This window comes from Podarcis melisellensis, assembly GCF_964234715.1.
Source record: "Podarcis melisellensis genome assembly, chromosome: 10".
NCBI classification, from domain to species: Eukaryota; Metazoa; Chordata; class Lepidosauria; order Squamata; family Lacertidae; genus Podarcis; species Podarcis melisellensis.
In genome coordinates, this window is record NC_138542.1 from 29704467 (window position 1) to 29730153 (window position 25687).

At 42.4% G+C, this 25687-nt stretch overlaps 1 protein-coding gene across 3 annotated transcripts in view; it reads right to left on the reverse strand.

The window, feature by feature from the left end:
* TAFA2 (TAFA chemokine like family member 2) overlaps nucleotides 1-25687 on the reverse strand; it is a 149900-nt gene that overhangs the window by 11955 nt on the left and 112258 nt on the right. For 2 of the 3 annotated variants that reach the window (XR_014172380.1, XR_014172381.1), the window contains exons 3-5: nucleotides 13115-13267; nucleotides 11890-12014; nucleotides 2505-2742 (exon numbers count right to left, since the gene is read on the reverse strand). Coding sequence is in view for 1 of the 3 variants with exons in the window: in XM_081928139.1 (XP_081784265.1) it covers nucleotides 11890-12014; nucleotides 13115-13267 (278 nt within the window). In the remaining 2 variants the exon portion in view is untranslated. The remainder of the gene's footprint in view (nucleotides 1-2504; nucleotides 2743-11889; nucleotides 12015-13114; nucleotides 13268-25687) is intronic. The other variant, XM_081928139.1, reaches the window with a different exon arrangement.

Sequence of the window (25687 nt, forward strand, 5' to 3'; positions counted from 1 at the left end):
TTGAGGGCAGGGGGAGCCTTCATCCCGCTGCCCTGAAGAGGCTTCACGCGACCAGATCCCTCTTACTGTTCTGGCTTCTGGGATTCAGAATATTTTTTTTCTTGTTTTCCTCCTCCAAAAACTTGGTGCATCTTATGGTCTGATGCGTCTTATAGAGCGGAAAATACGGTAAGTAAAACTTGATTTTGAAAGGATTGTCTTTTTAACGTTGTTGTTAACTACTGAATTTTCCTCTTGCCCATTCAAATTATTTAAAAACTGTAAACCAATAGCATGAGCCAATTAAAGCTCTTAAACAGCAGAGACCCCCCAAAAAGGTATTTTAATCTATGAATATTATTGATAACAGGTGGCAAAAGCTGTAAGATAACCATCTCTTTCCTAAGGATCCTTAACATGGAGTTTGCCTTCATCACAGCAGTCAAGCACTGGCTTGATGTTTTCATCTACTGCAATGGAAAGATCCCTTTCTAGTCTGTCACAGATGCCATCTGCATTAATGTAGTGTTGGCCTATTTGCTTTCTAATTTGCATCACGTTATACTTGCCGAAACTTAATTGCACTTGCCATTTTAATGTTCCTTACTCAGCCTGGAGAGAATCTTTTGGAGCTCGTTGCTATCCCTTTTTGCTTTAACAATCCTAAATTATTCGGTGTTATCAGCAAACATGGCACCTTACTGCCCACCTCAACTCTTGTTATGAACAAGTTAAAGGGTTGCAACCAAAGGGAAGATGTTTTTTGGCTCAGTGTTTAGTACTGACTGGGACACACAAAGTTCCTTATGAGACATAAGTGCATTATAAGCTAAAAACTGCAGGTAGAGCTTCATAACAATGTACACTGCAATGTCAGTTGTTGGGTGCCGTTTGCTATTACATGCTTTTCTTATTTTGCTTTTATGTCTTCCTCCTCTTTCGGATTGACCCAAAGTTGGCTGTGCTCCTTGCTGTTTGTCCTAGATTTAGAACCACTTAAACCCAAAATGTCAAAAATATACAAGAAGTAAAAGTGGGAAGATATGTAAATCCAGTAAATATATATGCACATTCTATTGACCCGACTGTCACATATCCAATAAATTTGAAATTTGAAAACACCTGAACAAATAACAGATGAGCATGGATATAAATCTGACGAAAGACAAACAGAATTCTAAACTTGTAGGTAAAGTTGCAAGAAAGGAAGACATGGGCTATTGTTTGGTAACTGTTGTTATTTTTATCTGTAAGCCGCCTTAAGTCCTAGTCAGGGAAAATGGCCAGGTATTAAAAAATTAATAAATAATAACAACAACTAGGGCAATCCTACTCAGACTGGCTGCCAATTTGATACAAAGCCAAATTTAAGGTGCACATGCTTACATATTAAACTCTGTGCAACTCTGCAAGTCTGGATATCAAAAGGGACACCTGCTCCCAAATATAACTGACTGTCTGCTAAGATAATTAGAGGCGATTCTCCTGGTGGGGCCACCATGAACTGAGACATAGTGTGTAGCACTTTACTATAGAGCTCTATGGAACTCCTCTCTGAAAGAAGGCTGGCACAGATTATGATGAGCTTTCAATACCTGTTTGTGAAAGCCTTTGTTGACTGCTAAACACCGTTTTGGAATATGCTATATTGCTGGCTACAGTGGATGGAATTTTATGTTGGTCTAATGATTTAATATGTACAGTGGTACCTTGGTTCTCAAACGTAATCCGTTCCGGAACATTTGAACGTTTGAAAACTGAGGTACAGCTTCCCATTGGTTTCAAGAGCTTCTTGCACTCAGCAGAAGCCAAGTCACACGTTCGGGTTCTGAAAAATGTTCGAAAACGGAAGCATTTACTTCCAGGTTTTCAGCGTTCGAGAACCAAAACGTACAACAATGGGGGCGTTCAGGAACCAAGGTACCACTGTTAAAGCCTAAACCTGAAAAATAATCAAGTTACAAAAGTTACATTTCTTATTTCAATCTATCACATATCACTGTAATTGCAGCATTTACCATAATACACTTTTTTTAAAAAAATGTTTTTGCTTTGGCTTTTATCTTTATAGGCCAGGATAATCCAGGGAGATTAAGAACATCGTGCTTTCAATATTATTGGGATTTAAATATTGGAATGTGTTGTGATATATTTTTTAATGTTTTTTTTGTACATTTAGGATAGTAATCCTGTGTTTAGGTGCCTGCAATACAGGTTTATCACAGAACACTGCTGGAAACAAGGCTTCACTAGGGGATAACTTAAAGCTCTGCAAAAGCCACGCTTGTTTGACCAGAGACATGAGGACACAAATACACAAAGGATGTGGCTACTGTAGTCAATAACGAGTCTACGATGCTATTTTTAAACTTATTGTCCGTACAAACAGCCCCATAATACTTTGCAAAAAATATGTTTAATTTTTCTAATGGTAATGTTGTGATTAAATGGTGCTCTGTGAGTTTGAGAAACAGTACAATACATTAAAGACCGCTACAACTATGAAAACCTGTATTTGTACACACCTGCTGCTCTGTGAGTAACAAAGCAAGGCTGGAACATCTTTCGGGAGAGGTTTTGACTCTTTACTCCTCAACGAACCTTCTGGCCCTTCCTGAGAATCTGACCAATAGTAGGATTCATGACAACTATTGCCCCAAACATGGAGCCAGAATATTGTGTGTGTGTGTATGTGGAATAAACAAAAATTGTCACCAGGCACAGCAGAAGTCTCCTTGTTCTTGAAGGGTTTTACACGTTTGCCTAAGAAACAAACACATGTCAGGCACTAGAATGAGTTGTATGAGACAAAAACTGGGATTAGTGGCAGAGCATTTTGCTTTTAAGGAAAAGATAAAGTGACTTTAAATGCTGTAGAAAAATATAGCTTCTTTCTTACAGAATAAACGAGAAATGTTCCAAGTTAATGAAATAGATTGTCAATATAATTATCCTAAGGCAGATCAACATTCTTTAAATTGAAGTAAATCAAGGAAGTAATTTATTAAATTGTGTTAATTCTGACCAACGAACAAATGTAAGTTTGTTTGAAGACAACGTTTATTTAAAAGAGGGGGGAAGGCCACATGAATGTTACTTTTTCTGCAAGGACAGAGGACTCAGGATTCAACCCAGTAAGCATTAGTCATGGATAAGTCCCAGTGAAAGCAATGGAATGTATTTCTGAAAATTTGTATCCTGTCCTTCCACTGTGCACACAATGTTCAAGGTGGCTTGCAACTATATTAAAATCAAATGAAATACCCCAATACAACAATAATAAGTACAGACAGAAGTAGCTGATAAAACAATCCCCAAAAAAATTTAAACTGGAAAGTCAAATATCTGCCTAAATAAATGGATCTGAGCAGTAACCCTATACTTACTTGGGAGTACTACCCATTGAGCTCAGTGAGTGATATCCAGTTGTGGCTGCCCACCAGCTGCTAGCAGAACAGATTTTCACAGCTGTAATAGGACTTTTCTTTCCTCTCTTCTCCCCTTGCACCCCCCAATATCTGCTCTGCAGATGTGGGGAGTATACAGGGGCAGGAAGGAAGAGGAAATCCCACTCTGGATGAAAAGAAATACACTTGCGCGATGTTGGATGCAACTGAATGAGAACTACTTAATGGTCAACATGGGCACTGTCAGTTACAATTAGCTGTTGGAGGGATGTATTGTAACTGCACTATGACATTACCTGCAATCACTGCATTGTTTGCAATTAAATTAGCAAATAACAAAAAAAGCTTAATTAAATTTTAGTATCATGCCCCTCCCCCCACTATTCAACTTCATACAGAAATTTATAAGGACGCAGATCAGGGTGGCCACAAGACGCTTTGCTGCCCGGAGACAAGATAGCACCTCATCTGTTCCATGTGCAAAAGTTGCTGGTTGCAGGAGAGCATCTCCCTGCCCCTACCTGAGGGCTATAGGGTAGCAGAGGAAGCATCTGCTGCCTCACTTTGCTTAAGGGTCGTCCCCGTCTCTGACACGCTCCCATATTTCATGCACATTTGGGCTGCTTTGTTTGGTTCCATTGAGGGCCCCAATCTGCATTATTCTGGACACATAATTTCCGGTGTCTTTTATGCTTTAGCATACCGAAAAGGAAAGTCTGCATTTACTTCTAAGTAGCTGAAACTAACCTGTAAATAATGGCTAGAAATATCAATGGAGTTAAGCAAGAATCTACCCCCTTCTCTCTCTCTCGCACGCACAACAAAACGAAACTTCTGCCTCTGCGATACACCTCTTGCTTTGTCTCTTAATGCAACAGCTGCAATTCACAACCACGGGATAAATGCTTCAAAAACAGAATGGTTGAGATCCAGTGTGCAAGTGCTGCGACCACAGCTGGGATTTTCCCATTGTCCAAAATGGAAGGGAATCTGCTCACAATACCTGGCCTTCATGAACTAACAGAGGGGCCCATCTGTGCATACAGCTTTTCAGATTCTGGCCGCTATGTTCACAGATATCCTTCAGATTAACTCCAGATAGAATAACAGTGCTTATAAGAAAATGTTAGAAATACCTGATGCCATTGTTTATTATGTAAATTTGGGCGTGACTAAAAAAAAATACTCAAAAGAACTAAGGTCACTCCACAATAAACCAGATTAGGCTCCAGATTCCCTATTTCTCCCCCCATTTTGGAAAAAAATGTTTTGATACTACACTACACTGAAATATTTAAAAGTTATTTTGGTTGCCCTTGAACCTTCCTGCCACACTTGCCACCACACATCAGTGTGGTACTCCACACCCTTTGAGAACCACTGACCTAGAGACAGCAGTGGAGAATTCTACAATCTTTAAAATGGGACCATTACACTTTTAGGAAGCAACATGTGGGATGTAATGTCAGACATCACTGTAGGAAAACACCATAGGGGAAATCTCCTGAGACTCCTAATCCTTCCATGCTAAAATGGTGAAATAGTTCACTTGCAAAGAAAATAAAGATATGTGTAAGGAGATGTATGACTATATTTCCATTTAATTATCCTGCTATAATATTTGCCTTTGCCTTCCAGGAAAACATTATGATGTTTAGGTTCATTAGATGCTAATACCAGACTTCATAATGGAAGGCTGGATGAATTTGTGCTTAATGAAAATCCCCTTCTGAAACGAACTGAAGTATAATTTTTACTGTGTGGGTTATTAGTTACCAAAAGTGTAACTGTGATGTAGGAAGACACTAATTTTCACAAAGGGTTCTATGTACTATACAGTGATTTCCCAAGGAATAGTGTTGAAGAGCCATCTGTATGATATTTGAGAATATTGCCAAGGTGTATTCAAAATTGGTACGTGTTCCATAGCCTTGAATGAAGCATTCCATGTTGCTGTTTCACTTACTACTGTCAGCCTTTTCCATTCTCTTATCATCTTGCAAGCGCATAGTTCTGGTAAAATAACAGATGAAAACCAAATTGCTGAAGGGAAACTCATATGTTTTAATCAGAATCGGTGCATATCCCTAGCCTATCAGGAAGAAATATGTATGCCTTGCATTTTGAATTAGATTTGACTTAAAGTGTACTATAATGTTAAATAATCGGACATTAAAAACCTGCCATGATGTGCAGGAGTATAAACAAGTAGCTCTACAACTTTAATCACAATCCCTGCTTTCTTGCCCTCTGATCATTCCCAGGCCTGTGATTAATTCTTGTTTTATGTAAGCGCTTTGGAGAAATAATTGGGCCTTATCTAGGTCTTGTAGAGCCATTCACATGCTTTAGTGCTAAATAAATAGCACTCAGTGGCCCTAACTCACAGATGTAAGTAGGAAAGATTGTGACAGATCACAAGCATGTTATATAGAGCAGATAAATTGTGAAAGGATAAGGGCCATGAAGCAATGCAGAGAGCCAAAACACCTGGAAGCTGTTTTGCTCTTTGAGTGGGTTGTAAGGATTCAAGTGCAAATCGGTTTTTCTCGAAGTATTAGAGTAGAAAGTTGTAGAAGGGTACGGGGCTCCTGCATGTTGAATAGACGTGTTGAAGAAGAAATTCCAGCAGTTGCAGCTTGTCATGCCAGCTACATCTGGTGAAATCCCCTCTTCTACACACCCATTAAATGTGCAGGAAATGGAAGCACTAGATTAGAAAGAGGCAAGAAGGAGAAGGCAAACAAAAAAAAGGTGTTTTATGGAAGGACGGATGCCTTTTTTTGAACCATTCGAAGAAATGTTATAGTATGATGAATTCACAAGCAGGATTAGAGCTATGAACAACAGAAGTAATTAGATCATAGTATTGTGATTATGATTTGATAAGATAGAAGATAGGGTGTAGCAGAAGGGGGAAAACAACAACTCCATGGAAAAAGGAGTGAGAAGTCAAAAACTCCATGGAAAAAGGAGTGAGAAGTCAAAAAAAGAAAGAAAGAGAAATTTGTATTTTGACTGTATATGTTAAAAATGTTAAAACTTAATAAAATATAATTGGGAGGAAACAAAAATGAATGAAGGGCTGATCCTACACTGAAAACATTTCTAAATTGTCCTATTTACAAAACTCATGATACATCAATACCTTTATTAGGACTAATGAAAATGTCACAATTCTGGACTGACCACTGGGGGAAATGAAACATTCCTCATATTGGGGTTTATATTAAACCTAGTTATTGTGAGTAATATCTTCCTGAGCGTTTATTTCTACAGATCAGCAGATGTTGATGCACAAGTGATGACAAAGAATTGCATTTTTAAAAAAAATGAAGGAAAGGACAGCTATCCGACAAGCTTTCCATGCATATTTTTCTTTGAAATATGCTGACCTTAAAAAGCAAGTAAGTAAAAGCCCTGGTAAAAATCAATCATTCATACACATGTATATGTACAGTGATTGGTTATGTTTTAAATGAGTGCTTAAGGTAGCATTGGATAATGAAATGTTGCTTAATGTATTAGGGGTTTTTTGTAATTTGAAAATTAAATTCGTTTTTTAAAGCATGAGATTTGGATGAATCAAGTTTTAATACATTACTTTTTCCTAACCCATTCATGTTCTAGCGAGCTGCTTGTTCAAGTGGCATGGCAGGCTTTCAGGAAGGCTGAGGCCGGCCAAGAAACTAGATCCCCTTGCGGATTAGGCAGGAATCCTGCCTGCTCAACCAAAGAACTACTCTGGCAGATTGAACAGCTATTCATTCCAGAAAGCTCCTATAGCCTTATTATGGCTCCAGCTAGCAACTCTAAACTGGCTGTACTGCACTCCCACATTCGACAGTTTTCTGTCCTGCCCCCAGACCCACCACTTGCGCAACAGAATATTATCTACAAATTGCTGCTACAGGTTCCGACTGTGACTACCTCCAAATCCCTGTTCGTCTTGCACATGCTTTGTCTCTGTTTGAATCTTTGGCTTTAATATAATTTTGTTTCCACCCTTAGTTGCGTCTGACTCTTGAGCATCTTTAGGAGCAAAAAAAAAAAAAAAAAAAAAAAGGGAATGGGGGAAAAATCATTCTATCAGCAAAATCCTATCCAGTCTGCTTGGAAGTAAGTCCCACTGAGGTCAATACAATACACTAGTGGCCAAAATTGTGGAAAACCTTTGGGGAAAGTGTATTTCCGAGGTTTGATGGCTCATAACACCTGATTGGCTCCCTAAAAACACTCATGCTCATTGGCTACATTCAAATGAAGGAAAGCTACTGCATATCAACCTAAGCAAGTTGTGCTTCCTTTTTCTGGTTATTTGGTTATAACTTTTGATAGATAGAATACAGATAATTGAACAAACTTTGTTGCATTACATTCTTCATCAAATTTTCTTTCCCTTGATATATAATGTTATGGTATTACTCCAAAAAGAAGTAGAGCTATGAGCCATCAAACCTCAGAAACACACTTTCCCCAAAAGGTTTCCACAGTTTTGGCCACTAGTGTAAATAAATGTATTGAGGTCAACCCCCAATAAACGCACATTAAACTGCAGCCTTAAACATTCTACAAACATTCTACAAATAAAACCTTTAGTAATCTTCAACTTACTCTTGCCGGTGTGTTCTGCCTTGAAGTTAAGAACTACTATTCCAGATTAAGTGAGCCTAGAATTGCACCCTGAATGTGAGAAATATTTCATTGTTCTTCTAGTGTGCTGACCACAGTTGGACTGCAGGATCTGTCAGGAACACTGCAATGAACACCCTGCATACTAGAGTTCTAGATAAATGATTTACTGTGACAAATCTTATCTTAATCAGAACTACAGACCTGTTTTTTGAGAAGAAGTTGAGAAAGCAAGCACAAACAGCAGTTCTACTCTGTCCACCTCCCACCCTTCTTTGCAGCTGCCTAAAGTGCACATACATCTGTTGTAATTCAGAGGAGGACAAGATCATCGTCTGACATAGCTGTTTCATTGACACTAATATCAGCCTTGGTTTCAAGATAAATTCCACTCCTAAGTCCAGGGACTCATTTTCAACCCTTCTGTATTTATTGTTCCTCCTTATCCATCCTTATTTTTTTCTGCTCAGTGGGCAGTCAACTAAACAGAAGCAGTCCTAGCAGAACAAATCAGGATTGTGAGGGCTATAGAAACAACTGTCAGCACCTGATGAATACATTAATCTTACCAATTATTATCATCTCTGTAATGGTCTTTTTAAAGATGTATCAATTCAGAACCATTCTGACAGTGTAGTCTTCAGGTTCCCTTTTGGACACAGGTGCACAGAGCTCTACTTTCATTGTCCAATCTCCTTCAGCTATTGGAGAAAGGTCAGGTATCCCATCAAATCTCCTGGCTCTTTCTGTTGGCTGACTATCAATATCCAAAAGGTTTTAGGATATGTGAGATGGGGCAGAAGAATGATAAGTAACATCCTTTAGCGTGTGAAAAGAGCTTGGCTATTTCCCTCTCTGGACTACAGTGACTTTTGAAATAATTTGGTAGTATGGTATCTAAAGATTCTTGTCTGGAAATGTATAATGTATTACGAACTCTATGGTATTCACAATATATAAGTAGGCATCTTGCATTGGTTCCTTTCATTAAACCCATCTTGTATGGAACTAACCATTAGATGCAGTATGTAGAAATGAACGTACAGATTTAGTCACTGAGCAATGTGTCTCTGTTCCTCCATCTTGGGATTTTCCCACAGAAGAAAAACCATCACTCGGGGTAGAGTACTCACTTACATACAAACATTCTTAGGATGATCCCTGGCATTTTCAGGTAAAGAACCCCATCTTTGACTGTCTTGGAAACCTGCTGTGGATCAGGACAGAAACTACGGGACAACTGATCTAAGAAGTATAAAGGCCTCTCCATGAAACAAATGTATGAAACCTACACATGTATGAAAATGTATGAAACCCACATATAGATTGTCATGTGCATTGATTTAACATGCATATACATGCACCATAAAATAACAGCCTACATGACATCTCCTCAGCCTATGCTGATATGTTTCCTATTTACAAGAGGGGGGAAACCCACCCTAATTAGTTGAGGAGGCTCAACTAATTGTGATTATGACTTGCTGATTTCCCCCGGCTCTAGATTATACACTTATACAGTCTCAATGGTAAAGGGGTATTATGAACATTGTTTCCCAAGACAATGCTACAGCAAAGTGAGAAATCAAGTGCTTGCAGTGGTTGGCCTTATGAGATGATTCTGATATGTAAATTCTTCCTTGGCAAGTTGTGCCAAAATTCAAAGTCGACTGAGTTCAATAGAGCGTATTCCCTAGATGTGTGCAGAAGACTGAAGTACTAGAAAACTAGGAAATCGTCCAAGATCTACAAAATAGAACAGTGGGGAATGCTCCCACTCAGTTGTACCCTTCTATACCATACTCAATTCCATTCCTCCTCCAGAGTTTTCCATTCCCTCCTTTCAACTGTCAATCAGCATTCCATGGACACTGCGCGTTCTTAGTCCTTACCAGGCTGTTTTGAGGGTCCTCCGATTCACCCAACTTGTGTGTGGGGTTTCCCTACATATATATTCTTTTGTACTTTTGCAAACCTTGTGGCCAAGAGAAAATAAGCATTTTGGGGAGTTATCATTGCATTCAGAGAATGAGACCTCCAGGCTGCTCATCACTTTTGAAACATCTGACATGCTTTCCAAAGTGCGATATTGGTTTGTAAGTGTTGGTGTGGTTTCAGTTTCATATAACAGAGGGAACCATTTACAGTGCATTGTTAAGTTTAACTGTCCTTTATTACCTGGCCTGTGAGTTGTCACTTTTTAAATTGGTAGCACATCCCCATGTCCAAACAGAAGCACTGGAATGATTAACGAGTAAATGCTCTTGTAAACTGCTGTCGGGGAGGTGTTCTAAAGCAGCTGCTTAGAAAGCACAGGAGCCAACTTTTTAGATAGGGGCCAGCCTTAAACTGCAACGTTCTACACAGGACTGGGGTGTTCTTCATTTTTCTTTAACTATCTACTGTACATTTGTTTTCCTGCTTCTCTTGCTCAACCACTGTCTTTGCCTCCAGCTTTTCCTTATCTCTGGCCACTGTCAATGCCATCTTTCTGACTTGCCCCTTCTTCTCCCTCTCATTAAAAAAATAGCTAAAAATAAGGACAAAAATAAAATGGGGCTAGTAGACATGGAGTGCATCTTATGTTGGCCAAAATGTAATTTTGGGTGCTGTCTGTCGTATGAAAACCAGATACGCAAGATGTATTAGCTGTAGTACAATCTGAGCAATGCTTTCAAATGCCACAGCACAGGAATATCTTTCGGGGTGGCTGGGGCGCCTTTGATCTAGTCCTTTCTATTTCTTTTGATAAGTCCTTCACAGAAGCAGATCTGCATTTAAATCAGTCTAAATGTCCATTGCCTTTGAATACTGCTATTCTGTCGCACAACACGAAAACATCTGTGAAACAAAAGAGACTCTAATCAAAAGGAAGCTATAAGGCACTATTCTTGTACTATAGTATTGATTCTTTATGCAGATCCCTATTAAATTCTTTCAGATCTGAAGCATGAGATCAACAAGATCTTAAAATATATTTATGAACTTTAGCTCTTTGGGGACTATGGAACCAAGGACATACAGGTTCTTTGACTAGAGTTATTCTTATGTTATACATGAACATCTATGGATTATCTTCTTTTTACAAGCCAAACCAGGTTATTCATATTTGATATATTGCTGACTCTTAGTGCAATTTCCAAATCACTTGTTCTGGGTTTGAATTAGGATTTCTGAAGATTGTGGGTGAAGTTATTTTAAAAATCTAGAGGATCTATATGTTTGATATGCTATTTATTGAGGAAGAGGCCTTGAATGGATATGCAATTGATAAATTAATTGAATAGAGACAAAGGAATTTCTAGCATAAGCTGTTCTAGCCATACATACATGAAATGCGTGGTTTACTTCTTCCACCCCCCAAAATTTAATTTGAACTGATGTGGCAGGGGAGAGGAGCAACAGGAATCTCTTGAAAAAAACTTTTTCTAAAAAAAGTTAGTGATATCGATTAAACTGTGGAAACTGAGCTGATATTAAAACAGAATGCCTTTTAGGATTTGCAGAGTTCTGGGTTTAATTTCAGACAGGTAACATAAGAACTGTAAGAAGTGAGAGAAGGGGTGTTGAAGTTGGCCATCAAAAGTTGACAACTGGACAGCTGACCGAGCAGGTGCACAAGTCTCACCTGGTCTCCCCAAATATGGTGCTCGTATTTAAATTCATCATTCATTCTAAATGCATATATATCAGGCGTAGCCAAAATGGTGCCTGCCATAAGCTATTAATACTACAGCTCCCATCATTCCTGACCCCGAGACATACTGACTTGGACTGAGTTGAAGTCAGGTTACAGATGCATTTTATATGCAGATCTCTGTCCTCTTTACTGGTAACGCAACAGCTGCCAGACAGGTGTCAAGGTACTTACCCTTGTTGTTTTCACTTTATTGCCGGAAGAACAACTCCATCCTTTTCGATCTGGAAGAACTTTGCATTCTTCCCCTTCAAGACATGGCTGCATGTGGCACCACCATTTTTGTTCCACTATTGAAGCTAGAGAAGAAGAAGAAGAAGAAGAAGAAGAAGAAGAAGAAGAAGAAGAAGAAGAAGAAGAAGAAGAAGAAGAAGAAGAAGAAGAAGAAGAAGAGGCATGGTTTTTATATATATATATATTGGTGCTATTTTTAACTCATTCCATGGAAATATTGTCAGGGCAATATTAGCAAAGTCATAAATGTCAACTATGATCTGCATTGTTTTAGCAATAAATAAATATCTGCATAACAAAATCAAAACAAAAATTGCATATATGTGAATTTGAATAGCAATCAGAATGACATTAACCAATAAAGGGGCAGAAAACTGACCCGGTATCATGAAATGTTTGGCTTATTTTCAACATGTCTCTCTTTGGAACGGCTTAAAAGCCTCTCACATCTATTTAAATGTCTTTCAGAATTCACATTTCTCCAGTTTCACTGAGCTGCTCTCATGTTAAAAGATTCATTATATTCTCTGCTTTCGGCCTATATTTCTTAACCCTTGAACATTCAGGTCTAATGTGTCTGGAAGAAATATATTCTCAAAAGATGATATAGTTACTATTTCCGCGATAGCTGACATCGTAGCACCACTAAAACACAAGCTTTTTGCAAAGCATGTGACATGAAGGCAAAGGCACATGGACCATCTAAAAATCTCTCTCCTGGATGTAAAGAAAGCATTTATTTCTTTGTGCTGCTCTCATGTTAAAATGACTTCCTTAAAAAAAAAAAGGGCTAGCATCACTCTTTGCCTTGATTTTTCTTCTTTTTGGCGAAAATAATATAAAGGAAATGTGAAACAGCAGCTCATGGAGCAAATACGCTGATGTAGCTTTAGCAGCAGATATTAAAATGAGCGAACTTGATACAGCCGTATGGGTGCTCGGAGTTTTACATCAAGTCCCTAGTGGTTTCATTTCACAGCCAGGCTTGGTAATTCACTTTCAAATCTCCAGCTATCGTTCACCTTGGGTATATATGCCTCCAAAGAACTCTCAATATCCTCCTTATCACTATAAATATTGGCAGGATTAAATGAAAGGCAATCGCTTAAAGAACTCGGCAGAGCATGACTCGAGAGGGAAGAACAAACCACAGAATGTGCCGCACCATCAACACAAGAAGGAGCTGCTCGTGTGGTACCTGCTACCTGCCCAGGGAAGCAGGAGCACTTGACTGTCTGCGATCTTTCTTCTATCTTGTTCTTATTACAACATCGGTGGAGAGCCACCACTTCACAAGTTCCAGTTTTAACATGATGAGCTGTGGAAACAAGAGGTTGACAGCAGTGATGACATTCATTTATTTATTTTGCACAATTGCTTTAAAAGCAGAAACGCATCAACTTAAGAGGCCGTCAGCACTGTAGGTGTCGTCAGAAAGGTCTTCTGTGCTAAAGGAAGGGCTTATCTTGCTTATTAGGCTGAGACACCTTATAATTCATTATTGCTCAGAACACAACAGCTATTGGGGGGCAGGAACATTGTATGTTTGGCCTCGTGTGGCTGGCTGCAGGCAGAGAAGACAATATGATCAGAAGAATAGCGTTCAGAAAATATGTGTTACCTGCAGAAGAATGCTGGAAGTATGGAGTGCTCCTGCTTAGGTTTTAGACAGCCAGCCATGCCCTTTTCCAAGCAACTCCATTCCAACCCCCAACCCCCTGAAAGACACTCAGCATTCTGTGTCCATTTGTCAGTCTTCATTCGATTGAGGAGGGGGTAGGGTGTTCCGATAGGGGAGAGCTTTCCAAACTGTGTGTTGCGACACGTTAGTGTACCAGCTGCAGTGTGTAGGTGTGTCGCGCGAACACTCCTCGCATTCCTCCTAGGGGTGCAAAGGGGTTAGTTTAACCTGTGGTTTGCTAGTAAAACTGAATTACTGTGTTGCGAAATGATGCATGTCCAAAAAACATGTCACCAACTTGAAAAGTTTGGAAAGCTCTGCCTTAGGGTTTCCCCCCACCTTGCATATTTCTGGTACTTTGGTGGCCCCGTCTTAGCTGCAAATTTCAGCTCTAATGCAGATGAATGTACTTCAAACATATTTCCTGATAGTGTAAGAACTGGAGTCATTTCAAGAAGTACCACAGAAAACATTTCATTCTGGAAAATGTCGGCACATGTGTTTTTCAAAGGGAGGGAGGGAGGGATAAGTGTGTCAGCCTGTAAAGAAACATTTAATTTCTTAAAATATTATTTAAAATATAACCCAGCTTTCCAAATGCATTTTGCTCAAGGCAACTAACAATACACACAAAAAGTATAATGAAAGCATTGTAAAATAACATATAACGGACAACAAAAAGGGTAAGATTAAAAACAGCAGGCCGCAAAAACTAAAAGCTGTAAACCAAAACAGAACAAAGGCAGTGAGAAGTCAACCAAGAAACCCCAAAGCTTTCTGAAACAGGAAGTTCATCATCATCAGGCACAAGGAATGGTTCGAAAACCAAGGTGCGGAAGCAGCGCCAGACATTCAGCTTCCAAACCAGAACACTCACTTCTGGGTTTGTGACATTTGGGAACCAATTTGTTTGACAACTAAGCAGTTCGACTACCAAGGTACCACTGTAATAAGACAGGCCTCCCTGGGCAGTCTAATCACACTACCCAAGAAGGCTCTCTGGTGCAGTCCCACCAATCCTGTTACTTTTACATGTTTACCATCTTTCATCTGAAAATTTATCATCTGTGTGTTTGCCTTACTCAGCTGAGCATGTATTTTGGGAAATGAGGCGGGAGGCAGTGCAAATTCTCCACATGCCAATAAGCTTCTTGCTGGAGAGATGCAAAACCTCTGTTTGCTATCCATCGATTAAAAAAAAAGTTTTCTCCCAATAACTGTTTTGAAATATTTTGTTGCAGATGATGCTTTGCTAGGCCAAGTGTTATTTTGTTCTGTATTAGACTTATGGGATGCACGTTCAATATGATGAACAATGCCGAGAGTGGAAAATCAAACATATTCAGACAGTATCAATATTGTCTCTAGTTCAAGGTGAATGTTAATGACACAGAATACCAAGATATACCAATTGAAAGGAATTGGTAGCTTACAGGAAAAAGCTTCCAGTTCAGGGATCCAGTATTTCTGAGAAACAAACAAACTAACAGATGCTAACTTCTCTTTTAAAAAATATAGGGAAGCAGGACAGCCAGTTTCTTGGGAAGTGTGATGGATGCAGAATATTCAGGATGGAATATCATTATGGAAGGACCTGAAAACAACATTATTTCCTCAAACAGACTGGCAGAGTTTAGTACCTGGCCCCTAAGTGCTTAGAAGGACTTCGGCAGCCTCAGAACCTGAATTTTAAGTCCAGCTAACAACATTTCTAAAATAGAATATACTAACATTTTGTTTCCACAACACGGACTTGACACATAATGTCTTGTCAGTTACATTTTGATTAACATGCTCGTGATAAATTAACTTTATTGAGTAATCAAGACCTGAAAATAGAGACACGGTCCTTTTTGTGGAAGACATGGGTTGATGGTGGGATTTATACATTAGATCAGTTAATAGGATCAGATGGAGAATTTTTGCCATTTGCAGTTTTGCAGTTTAGGTACCACTTATCCACTACTGCTGAATGCTAGCGTCTTCAACTAGAGCAGTTTTAGAGTCTATTTTTGGACTGTTAGCTTTGAGTGCCTCAGCATCTCCTGTGCTGCTGGAGGAAATAAGTGTATATTTGCAGAAAACTAAACCCATTAATAGCTGTTTATAAATGTTTATTGGAATGCTGTAAATTGAATGTTCAGGAACTTAGAGGTGAATGGAAACAGAGAGTTAGAGTGTTCCATTAATCTCCAAGAATGGAAAGTTCCTTTAGCATCCATATGCAGCGTTTCTTTAAATTTAAAAATGAGATTGACCCAACAAAAGCGGATGTTTAGAGTGTACTATACTTCATGGCACCTCAACAAGAAGGTATTGTTTGATTCACAAAGATGTTGGTAATGTAATGTTGAAAATGCCTATTCCAGAACATATGAAGAGCCAGCTGGATCAGGCCAATGACCCATCTAGTCCAGCATCCTGTTCTCTCACACACCCCAGCCAAAGTAGGCACATAGTCTGATAGTAATTCTCTACTGTCAAAAGCACACACCTAACAGCATCCTTAAGGTGCCCCAGACACACATACACACACACCCTTGCATGGATGTCCATGCACTCTTAAACTATATACCTGTGGTGGGGACAAACAGATGGACAACTTAAGTGGATCCTGAGAGCCCTTATGTGTCAGGATGCTGTCAGCGGCTCCTGGCTGGTTGCCCAGGAAAGTATAAAGACAATGATAGGTTTCTTACGGTCCCTTTTTTATTCAGTGTTTACAGAGAGAGAATATAGAACCCAGCCTCTTGGGTAATGGCGTTGTCCTGGGTGAATTCCACCCCCCTTCTCTCCCACTTCCTCATTCGTCATTCTCATAATCTCTACGGGTGCTGCTACATGCCCTCTGTCTTTGAGCTCTTTGCTCTCCTACTTTCAAGGCTTGCCAGGTTGGGGGGGTCTGGAAAGCTTTCCAATGACACTGTGTCTATCAGCAGTCGCCTCGCTTCCTCCTCCTCCTCCTCTCCTATTATTTCCCAACTTTCCCCCTCATTTGTCTATGAGCTATGACCTCCTGCAAACCACTGTTGTGAATCTATACTATCTTCCTCTTGCTCCTCCCTGGAAAGGTCAGGTTGTGGAGGCAGTCTCCACCATTCCTCCTCTGCCCAGTCCCTGACATTATGGTGGCAAAAAGATTTATATTGCAAGGATAAATATCCACCACCCATTACTCAGTGGTCAGATGATCTCACTGCCCTTTCCTCATTTGAACTTTCGTCTAGACACCAGTTTGGACTATTAATTTAAAACAGGATTGATGGAATATTCTTATTGATAATGTCAGCCTGCCATTGATTCGTGTTTAAATGATGACAACAAAGACAACAACAAGTTTTTCTTCTCCCGCACAACTCTGCCCCATTACACTTGCTAATAAAAACCTGAAGGACAACCCCCGTACACAACATGGGCTTTCAAATGGACTTTGGTGGTCATGTACTGAGTTGCTTTGGAGATTTCAATGGATTGGCATTTGCCACAAAAAGGCAACTCTGTTGTATAAGCGGTGTGGTTGATAATTACCACAAAAACTGTGCTGCAGAAAACTCGGGCAAATTGTAACTCATTCTTCTGGAAGGCAGAATCACAATAAGGTAGAATGAAACTTTTGAGACTGGAAGGAATAGCCATGGATATTGGCCTTCATATTTCAGTTACTAACAAGCAGGTCTCCTTAATCTCAGCCTTGTCTTACACGTAGATCATGCAGTGCTTTCTATTGCTATGGCTGGTCATTAATTTATCACTTTTAGAAAACTGTGTGATGACCACAAGTTGCTGGCTTTTGGGGAGAGGCTGTGAATCAGAGAAAGATCGATAACTCAATAGACACAACATGATTGGTAGAGCAAAGGTTCTATCTTCAGTTCCCCACATCTCCACTTAAAAGGATTATAGGCTGTGGGGCTGAAAACACCTCTATCTCAGCCTTACAGAGCGACTGCCTGTCAAAGTACTGGAGTAGACAGACTAACAGTACAGTGGTACCTCGGGTTACAGACGCTTCAGGTTACAGACTCCGCTAACCCAGAAACAGTACCTCGGGTTAAGAACTTTGCTTCAGGATGAGAACAGAAATCGTGCAGCAGCAGTGGGAGGCCCCTTTACCTAAAGTGGCGTTTCAGGTTAAGAACGGACCTCCAGAAAGAATTAAGTTCTTAACTCGAGGTACCACTGTATAAGGAAACTTCATGTATTCATAGGCACAAATAGAAACAAAAGCAGCCATCAAGTTGGATGCTCATTCATGTGCGCTAACTCACAATCCTGGAAATTTATGTTGTCAAACAATAAATCTCAGCAAACAGGACAGTAAAGAATTAGCAGAAATGGTCCCTTTCTACTCTTATAGTACAATTCTGTATTCAGACGCTTATTCCCTGGTAAGCATGTAAACCTTAGTGAGCTTTGGCCCTACTTCCCCTTCTCTCTGAAATTCTTATTTACATTCTGGGTTGTCTCACTGATTCTTAAGACTTCGTTTGCTTCCACACAATTCTATTTAATAGTTTTTACACAGCACAACTGGCTCCCTAGAGATGCCACATTCCACCTTCTAAGCAGAAATCAAGCACCACCTATATGCACCAACGGGCACCTGAAATGCAAGCTATTTAATATATTTAGTTTGTTGTAAAACACTTTGAAAACAAATTAGTGCTGAAACAAAAACTTTAAAGGCTGCAGATTTCTCATTCTTTAGCCATTAGTGAGAATGAATGGGACGTCTTTAGGTTTTCATGCCAACGTAATCAAATTAAACAGAATGGTCAATTAAATTTATGAATGCATTTCAAAGGATGATGGTGTGGAAGTGCATTTCAATAGATTAGATTAGATCAGTGAATAATCTAAACAACAGATTAGACCAGTGAATAACCAGATTTCCCAATAAAGTGCAAAATAGAAATGTAACGTTCATTCGATTTTTAATGAAGAAAACAACAACTTTCCATATAAGAAATGCCTACATTTCAATGCAATAAAATTCATAGAAGTTCAAAAGTTTGCTTAATTTGATACTACATTAAGTAGTATCCAAGGAGAAATTAGGGAAGAGGGGAAATACAACTCACAAACCAAAAAATATTGGATACTCTAAATGTCCTGGACTTCAAAAGATAAACTGATAGGATGAAAAGAAACCTATTAAGTCACTAATGCACAGGCCACTATCTTATGTGTGGACCCAACAGCATCTTGCACAAACCAGAAAGCATTTCAACTCGCTCAAGAAAGTGAAGGGGTTCTGTGACTTTGCCTATTTCACCTTCCTGCTTCAAACTCCTTGTCATATCCTTTGCTGTTCTGGAAAGTTCACAAACAGAACTGGGGGAGGCACATCAGGTTAAGCGGGAAGCTAAGAAAGCCCCGTTCCAGGAATCCATCTCTTCTCATGGAAGTTAGGAACCATGCCTTCGTGGAAAATATGGGCCCATTAGATATATTTCTCTCCACCCTGCACTCCAGATAATTCCCTATTATTAATTTAGCTCAAACCACAACCCAAGTCCTGCAACTCTTCTCACTGTTTTAACAATCATTAGCTGACAATAATAATTAAATAATGATTTGTATTAGTCATCCAAAGTATCTAAAATCCCACACAGAGAAGTAATGAAACCACTTAGAAGCCATTTTGGCATGGAAGGGGTATATAAAATAAAATGATGATGATGATGATGATAATAATAATAATAATAATAATAATAATAATAATAATAATAATGAGTTCTATGGATTTTGGAGAACCCATACGCAATTGTTTAACAATGATATCCACACAATCTTAAGGTTACACTATGATGACAGTAATTTCCACATCGATTAATGATAAGGCAGGTGTCTGTCTCTATCTGCCTTAATATGGCTTCCCGTAAGTTCACTATTACACACAATTTAAAATAAAAATGCCGACATTTTATGGACTGCACAATAATAATAAAAAAACTAGTGTGACTAAAATGTTTTTTCAACTCACAGCCCGAATCAGCATGTTATTAATTCGTAACCAGATTGTGGCAGGTTGGTTTTCCCCCAAAACACAATGCATGTTTGCTTAGTTCATACTGATTGACATGGAAAGCAAATGTAGGCTATCTTTCCTCTACACTTCAGCAATCTCGATGTGTCACTTCTGTCTCAATGTGTCACTCCAAAAAGCAAGACCATGCAGTTTTTTATAGCCTTGCTGCATAATCTTTAAATGTTTGCGGTTGTTCTAGTCACTCACCATAGTTCTGGTGGACTACAAAATCCAGTGGACATAGATACTCCAGATAAAAAATTAAAATAAGTTTTCTTTGGTAAATGTAAAAAAAAAGTCAAATACATGTATTTCTTTTACAATATATGCTGCTGATGCTTCTCTCTCTCTCTCTCTCTCTCTCTCTCTCTCTCTCTCTCTCTCTCTCTCTCTCTCTCTCTCTCGTAAGCCACTCTGGGAATTTCATTGATCATTGAAGATTGAGGCTTACATTTTAGGAACAAATATATTCTGGGCTTATCCACACTTCATCTAAGCATGGGTCCAAGGTTTTTCTTTCATCTTGCCACTTTCCCTGGGAATGGGCTACAACCCATTCTCTTCAAAGCAATGTACCAACCAATTAGCCTGGATTCTAGAACTAGTGCATTGGCTTCTACGTGTTATGGGCATGTTACAAGCAGGGGGGTCAGCCAAAATTTGTGCTTGCCCTTGACTTTGCACCTGGGAAGGAGCAGGGTCCTGCTCAGCTTTGGAGGCAATTGCAGGGACAAGATGCCATTCTCACCCTTTCACCCCTCTCACATCCAGATTTAAGCTATAGAGTGAAGGGACACTCACCGTGGCAACTGTAATGAGTTAATTTTTGGCATCCTGATCCCCACCCCCAAAAATGTGGGGTAATGGGATCATCCATGAGCAAATTCTCATCAAAGTTCTGTCAAAGTGCCTGGGTGCACTTCATCATTTTGTCCTTGAAAGCTCACCATAAAATGTGGTTTGTTGTGCTCCTTCTTTTAAAGCTTTCTTACCATTTCTGGTGTGATTGTGGCTATTGTTGCCTTGCCAGCTTCAAGGCTTGGTTGTACTGGCAAAACTGCAGTTAATGTGCGAAGAGCTGTGCCCCCATCTAAGAACAAAACTGAACATTTAAAAAGTGGGTTTGGAATATATTTTGGGCAGGGGGGGCAATCAATGATGGTTGAGGAATGGGAATGAGGCCTTAGAGCTGATGGATCTTGTACAGAAGCCACTTCAAATAGTCTCTAGCATTCCAGGCTTTTGTGCCTACCCCATTATGCATGAAAAATAGATGTTGTCACGGCCACCCAGGACGGGTCCCAGCTCACAAGAGACCTCACTCCGTTGCAGTTTATTTACAGGAAAAGTTTATTGAAGATTTCTGCTTCTCGTACAGTTCAGCATCGTGGCCGTACGTCTGTCACGTTAGACCGCTGACCTTTCTTTCGACCGCTACACCACCCCTTGTTCTGCTCTCCACCCTTTCCGGCTGAACACCTTGCTCCAACCCCCTTTCTCTGTTCTCTCCTAATCCTGCTCCCTCCGAGAGGCTGACGACTCCACCCCCTTTACTCCGTTCCGGCTGAGACGCCTCTTGCTGCGTCTGTCTTCCACTGGGCTCCTCTCCGCTTCTCCCTTCTCCTCCCTTTTGCTTGATTAAGGTAATCCCCTTTTGAGAATCCTCTGACTCGCTGCTCAGACTCGTGGATTCCCTCAGAATTCCGTCATCTTCTTCCTCATCCTTCTGCCCCTCCTCCCACTCGCTCTCCGTCTCCTCTGTCATCTCCTCCTCTCTCCCAGAAACCCTGACATCCATCCCCCCCTCGAAGCCCCCCCTTCCCCCCTCCCGCTCGCCGGGTGCAGGTTGAGGAAAACGTGGTTCTTCCGGGGTCGGTTCAGGATACAAGTTGTCCACTTCAACGTTCTCCTCTGTCATCTCCGTATATGTGTGTTCGAACTCGGGTTCCCCACCCACAGACCTCACAGTCTCTTCCTCCATCACTGCTTCTCCTGGCGCTGCCTGCCAAGGACCTACCATCCATCTCTGACTCCATGCCTCCCTTGGCTGATCCACCCACCAACAAGGGCCTGTCTCCTCCCCCCCCAGTCTCGGATCCCTGGTCGGGCTTGTTTCGGGCGTATGGCCCTCGGGTGAGGAGAAACCCTCGAACGTGCTGTCTGACAAAGTGGGCGTGAAAAGCCAATCATCAAAATACTCCTCGGGCATGGGCTTGTGCGGAAAAAGTGCATGGAACTCCTCCTTCAACAGGGGTTCGTCCAACGCGTAACCCGGCACCCAGCTATTGGCAGAGGCCGGAGTGCCTTCCCTGGCTAGAAAATATTCAACTCCCTCCTCCCCCCATCTCGAGTCCAGTATCTCTGTGACCTCGTTAAGAGGTTCTGGTCTTGGCGATTCCCCCCCCTCAGGCGCCCTTCTACGTGGCTCTGGGAGTGCTCCTGACTCTTGAAACCTGTGTGGGGTTTTGTAGGGAGTGAGCACCGACCTATGAAAGACCGGGTGCACCCTGGAACCCTCCGGAAGGGCTAGGCGAAAAGCCACCGGATTGATCTTAGCCTCAACTTGATATGGCCCTAGCTGCCTGTGTCCTAACTTCTTCTTGGCCAATGACCTGGCCGGCATCGCGTGGGCTGCTAACCACACCCAGTCCCCAATCTGGATGTCCTCTCCCGCCCTCCTGTGCTTATCGGCCTGCACCTTATACGCCTGTTTTGCCAGCTCCAAATGTCTCCGCAGCTCCTCGTGCACCTCTTGCAACTCCGCTGCAAACTGGTCGGCATCTTGAGGCCCCCCCCCTCCTGGTGCCGCAAATCTCGGGAAGGTTCTGGGATGACGGCCATTGTTCGCAAAGAAAGGCGTCACCCCGGTGGATGCGTGTTTCGTGTTGTTGTAGGCGAATTCAGCCATCGGTAGATAGTCCACCCACGCCGCAGGTCGCTGGTTGGCGTAGCACCGCAGGTACTGCTGCATGATCGCGTTGACCCTCTCCGCTTGACCGTTGGTTTGTGGATGTCTCGCCGATGTCAGGTTGATTTTGACGTGCAAGATGCCCAGAAGCTTTCGCCAGAAAGTGGAAACAAACTGGCGCCCCCTGTCGGACAAGACGGACTGTGGAAGTCCATGCACTCTGAAGACGTGATCGATGAAGAGCTTTGCGGTCTGTTCTGCCGTCGCCACCTTGGCACAAGGGATGAAATGCGCCATCTTGGTGAACAAGTCCACCACCACTAACACCGCCGTCTTACCTCTGGAGCTGGGCAGGTCCGTAACAAAGTCCAACGCTACCCTCTCCCACGGTTGCTGCGGTGTCTCCAGCGGTTCTAGCAATCCCGCCTGCTTCTGGTGCACTGGTTTGGACCTCTGGCAGATATCACACCTGGCGACGTAGTCCGCCACCTCTCCTCTCATCTGGGGCCACCAAAAGTCTCTAGCCACCAACTCCATCGTCTTCTCTTTGCCGAAATGGCCTGCACTAGGGGCGTCATGCAATTGTTGCAGAACCTTGGCTCGAAGATCGTCGGTGGGCACGTAAAGGGCACCCTTACGAGTCAAAAGTCCATCTTGCAATTGGAATTCATCGTTGTCTCGCGACCCTCCGCGTAGCTCCTCCATCTTGGACTGTGCAAACTGATCCCTTTGCAACGCGCGTCGCACCGCGTCCAGGTCGACTGCGATGGTAGCGCACGTCCACGCCTGCGGTGCGAAAATGTGCTTTGCTGCGATTGGAGCTGCTTCCTCCAAGTATTGCGGCTTTCGGGACAGCGCGTCTGCAATAACATTGGAGTCTCCTGGGATGTATTCTATTTTGAAGTCGAAATCCGCAAAGAACTCCGCCCAGCGCATGTGTCGCTGGGTCTGTAACTTAGCCGTCCGCCAATACTCTAAGTTCTTGTGATCCGTGCGGACTTGCACCGTGTGCTTGGCTCCTATTAAGAAGTGTCGCCACGCTTTGAAAGCTGCATGAATGGCCAACAACTCCCTGTCCCATATGGTATAATTGCGCTCCGTCTTGCTGAGCTTCCGGGAGTAGAACGCACCCGGTCTCCAGTTGCCTTGTGAATCCTCTTGCAAAAGAACGGCCCCAACCGCTCTGTCTGACGCATCGGTCTCTACCCGCATGGGTCTGCCGGGATTCACGTGGAGCAGCTGCTCTTCGGAGGCGAAAAGACCTTTAAGCGTCCGGAAGGACCGCTCCGCTTGTTCGGTCCAGACGAACTTCTTCTTCTTGGAACTGAGGGTGTCAGTGATAGCCGCCGTCGCGTTCGCAAAACCTTTAATAAACTTGCGGTAAAAATTGGCAAAGCCGATGAACCTCTGGACCTCTTTCCGATTTCGAGGGCTTTTCCAGTCCAACAGCGCTTGAACCTTAGCCCTGTCCATGGCCAGTCCCTCGTCGGACAACTTGTAGCCAAGGAAATCAACCTCTCTGACATCAAACTGGCATTTTTCCAACTTGGCGTACAGCCTGTGGTCCTTCAGCCTCTGCAGGACCTCCCTCACGTCCTTATCGTGATCCTCCGGCGATTCCGAGAAAATCAGGATATCGTCGAGAAAGCAGACACACTTTTTGTAGAGGAGACCTGCTAGCACGTGGTGCATAAATGCTTGAAAAACGTGGCTGCCATTTTGGAGACCGAAAGGCATGACTCTGTATTCGTATGTGCCCAGAGGGGTGAACATGGCGGTCTTCCACTCATCTCCTTTCCGGATGCGGATGAGATTGTAAGCTCCACGTAGGTCCAGCTTGGTGAAAATCTTGCCCCTCCTGACGGTCGCTAAAAGGTCGTCAATCTTGGGCATGGGGAAAGCTTTGGGCTTAGTCAAGCTGTTTATGAACCTGTAATCCACTATAAGCCTTTTTTGGGGCGTGTTTTTCTTCTTCACAAAGAACACAGGGCTGCCACCCGCTGCTTTAGATTCCTGGATGAAACCTCGCTTGAGGTTATGGTCTATGAACTCCCGAAGCTCTTGCATCTCGTCTTCCGACATGGAGTACAGCTTGGCAGCAGGCAGTTGCGCCCCTGGCACTAAATCAATCGCGCAGTCGTAAGGTCTGTGAGGCGGCAACTTGTCAGCTTCCTTCTCACAGAAAACCTCCAAGAAGTCCTGGTACTTGTGAGGCACTGTTTGCACCATACCCAGATGCAACTGCTGCTCGGCTTCTCCTCCCTGATCGGTCTGAAAGCAATGCTGAGCACAATACGATGAACAAAAGGTGATCTGCCGCTAGTACCACGCAACCGCGGGACTGTGCCTCTCCAGCCAACTCATGCCTAACACGACGGGTGTGTCCGATAAGTGGGTGACATTGAAACTAATAAGTTCTCGATGGTTGCCAATCTGCATCATCATGGGAGGGGTTTGCTGCACCACTTGCCCCCCCAGCAACTTCCTGCCGTCTACCGTGACCACGTTTAGAGGCGTCGTTGCAGGCAGGAGCGCCATGTTGTGCTGCTTAACGAACTGCAGTCCCACGAAGTCGGCGTTGCTTCCCGAATCGATCGTCATTGGAACCTCGAGGAGTCTCCCATCAGGCAACTGGAGTGTTGCTGTGAGCAGAACTGCCGGTCTGGGAGGCAAAGGGTCCACGCTCTGCAGTGATGCTGGGGGCTTGTCTACAGATCCGCCTGGCTGAGCCCCAGTAGCTCTGCTTCCAGCCAGGCACTGTCGTTTCCCTGAAGCTGCTCCCCTGGTTGCACCTCTGCTGTTACAGTTGCCAGTGCTGTAGTGTGCTTCTGGAGCCTCTGGGGGCACTCTTTCGCCATATGGTGCGCACTGTCACAGATGTAACACTTCCTGGTTCCTCTAGGATGCTTCGCTTTGGCTGCACCAGGGACAGGGCTCTGGGATGGCTTCTGAGCCCTAGCACCACCAATCTCCATTGGCTCCTCGCTGTCCTTCCCCATTGGCGAGGGGTGCGCACGGCTGAAATCCCTGTGCACAAAAGGGAGAGTCCTCGCTTGCGCACGCGCTTGGGGCCCGTCCTCCTCGTGCCACGGACGTCCCTCATGTCGAATTCCAATAG